Source organism: Silene latifolia, chromosome Y (assembly GCF_048544455.1).
Source record: "Silene latifolia isolate original U9 population chromosome Y, ASM4854445v1, whole genome shotgun sequence".
NCBI classification, from domain to species: Eukaryota; Viridiplantae; Streptophyta; class Magnoliopsida; order Caryophyllales; family Caryophyllaceae; genus Silene; species Silene latifolia.
In genome coordinates this window covers 130548438-130551624 of record NC_133538.1, presented here as the reverse complement: position 1 = coordinate 130551624, position 3187 = coordinate 130548438, and the positions used below count along the sequence as shown (strand labels likewise).

At 41.8% G+C, this 3187-nt stretch overlaps 1 protein-coding gene across 1 annotated transcript; it reads left to right on the top strand.

Moving 5' to 3' along the window:
- Window positions 1-2052: 2052 nt before the first annotated feature.
- LOC141628918 (uncharacterized) lies at window positions 2053-2538 on the top strand. Its single transcript, XM_074442001.1, has one exon. It carries the CDS (start codon window positions 2053-2055, stop codon window positions 2536-2538), a length of 486 nt encoding a protein of 161 aa, XP_074298102.1.
- Window positions 2539-3187: the final 649 nt, after the last annotated feature.

Below are 3187 nucleotides of genomic sequence, written 5' to 3'. Positions count from 1 at the left end.
TTCATCTTGGGGCGCTACGAAAATTCTTTCAAAGATTGAGAAAGTACAACATGAGACTGAATCGGCATAAGTGTACTTTCGGGGTCACCTCCGGCAAACTGTTGGGTCATATCGTTAGCCACCGTGGCATCGAAGTAGACCCATCAAAGATCAAAGCCATTATGGAAATGCCCCATACCGAGACTGAGAAAGAAATTCGAGGTTTCCTGGGAAGAGTTCAATACATAAGCCGTTTCGTCGCGAAGTTGTCGATGATTTGCGAGTCGATCTTCAAGAAACTGAAGGTCGGAGAACATGTTATGTGGGATGACCAATGTTAGGCCGCATTCGATAAAATAAAGGAAGTGTTGTCTTCTCCACCAGTTTTAAGCCCACCAGTAGCCGGGCTGCCGTTATCACTATATCTAACTGTCACGGATACAACAATGGGGGCTATGTTAGCCCAAATAGTTGACAAAGAAGAAAGAGCTATTTACTACATCAGTAAAAAGTTCTTAGACTATAAAGTAAAGTATACACCTCTTGAAAAGACGTGTTTGGCCCTAGTTTAGGCAACGAAGAAATTAAGACATTACATGCTTAGCCACAGTGTGAGTGTCTACTCCAAAATGGATCCGATCAAGTACTTGTTTGAAAAACCAGTGCTAAATAGAAGAATGTCGAGATGGACCCTCATGTTATCATAGTTCGATCATAAATATGTACCTTTGAAAGTGATCAAGGGAAGGGCGGTTGCCGATTTCCTCGCCGACAATCCAATCGAAGAAACAGAAGTCGTTGACACTTGGTCATTTCCTGACGAAGACGTGGTTCACATCGAGAATGACGTATGGGATTTGTATTTCGATAGAGCATCAAACTATATGGGATATGGAGTGGGCATTCTCCTCATCTCACCAATAGGTGAACACGTGCCTATGTCCATCAAACTGGATTTTGATGTCACAAACAACGTCGCTGAATATGAAGCATATTTGCTTGGTTTACGCAGTGCTCTAGACTTAGGTGTGAAGAAGTTGTTAGTACATGGAGACTCGTCCCTTGTGATCAATCAAGTGGGTGGGTTATAGAAAATTAAGAGCCAATATTTGGCCCCATATCAAACCAGAATCGAAGAATTGGAAAAGTACTTCGAGGATATTCGATATGTTCACCTCCCGAGAGAAGAAAATAAGTTTGCAGATGCGTTTTCTAAGCTAGCTGACTTGATCTACATTCCCGACCTCATAGACAATATGCCAATATGTGTCGAACGAAGATCGTCACCTTCCTATGTGAATGCAATCGATGATACCGAGGAAGGTGAAAATGAACCCTAGTACACAGCCATTCTGAAATTCAAGGAAACATGAGAGTATCCTCCCGACCTTGACACGCGTGGGAAGCGCGCTCTGCGAATGTTATCCGCCAATTCATTAAGACCGATGTTGGGCAATTGTATAAGAAGACGGCTCAAGGTGTTTTTTTTTGCGATGCATCGATAAACTGACAGCTAAAAAGGTTGTGGAAGAAGTCCATGACGGTGAGTGTGGGCCACACATGAATGCCCATATGTTAGTCCGTAAGATCATAAGGCTTGGTTATTACTGGACAACGATGGAAACGGATTGTTGCAAGTATGTCAGGCACTGTCACAATTATCAGATATTCACAAATGTACAGCATGTGGCACCTTCTATGTTATACACCATGACGTCACCTTGACCATTTTCAACCTGGGGAATTGACATCATTGGAAAAGTAAACCCATCAGAAACCGGAGGGCATTGTTTTATCCTTGTTGCAATTGACTACTTCACGAAGTGGGTAGATGCTAAGTCTTACAAAGTGCTAAAAGCAAAGCAAGTAGCACAGTTCATTTAGAATGACATCATTTGCCGGTACGGAGTACCACATGAGTTCAGCAGCGACCACGGAACTCATTTCCAAGCTGAGACCATGGTTATACTTGAAAAGTATAAAATCAAACCTCACTAGTCATCACCATACCGACCACAAACGAATGGTGCAGTAGAGGCTGCTAATAAAACAGTTACATCCATTTTGAGGAAGATGTCTGACAACTATATGGAGTGGCCTGAGAAGATACCCTTTGCATTACGGGGGTATAGAACTTCAATTAGAATATCCACGGGTGCATCCTCGTATTACTTGGTATATGGAATGGAAACGGTTCAGCCAGTTGAGCTAGAAATACCATCCCTAAGGATTCTACTAGAACAGGTTCCTGAAGCAGATTGGGTTCAAGCATATTCACTAATCATGCTCGATGAGTGGTGTTTGAACGCATTATACCACGTTCAACTATACCAGAAAAGGATAGAGAGAGCTTTCAACAAAAAGGTAAAACCAAGGGGAATTAGTGAGGGTGATCTGGTTCTCAAGTCGGTTAGAGGTCTGTTACCTATTGACCAGAGGCGTAAGCTTAAACCAAACTGGGCTGGCCCTTATTTGGTAAAGAAGATTTTGTCAGGAGGCACTGTTCGGTTAATAGATTTGGATGGGAATGACTTCACGAATCCTACGAATTTGGACTAGCTGAAGAAATAATATCCTTGATGAGCTCATTCTCAAATGTTATGAAATAATTTTTGAATTGCAAATGTTTTTAGAATAAGTTGTGAGTTGTTAGTGAACACTGCATGAAATATTTTATGTGAGAACTACGAACTCGGTTTGATTCTATTGCAAAACAGATACTTAGGCAACTCTTAGTAAAGAGTACAACCGAAACATGTAAAACAAAAATGAAATTTTTTATGCAGAAAATGGGGGTTTCTAATAAATAATAAGTTTTTATTTATTTTAAATTCCGGGCGAAGCCCGTTACAATATTTTATTCCGGGCGAAGCCCATCACACACAACTAAAAAGGAAAGCGCACAAACAGTAATATTAATAGTAGATAGTAATGTCGCAGACTACTCTTTGCTACCCTCAGCTGGGCCGCACGCTCCATCACGACGAGACAACGTCTCATCCATCATCACTCGGGCTCTTTTCTTCGGAGGAATCGTCAATTCTTCACGAGGGCCCAATCTGTCTTTCACACTAGGTCGAGGACCAAGTCTTTCTGCAAGTGTCAACCCACTTTTATTCCTTGGACCTAACCTCTTCCACACATCTGATACCAAAGAGTCAGTCCTAGGAGTCGAGTCAGTCTCTGTTTCAGGCCTAGATGAAATTGG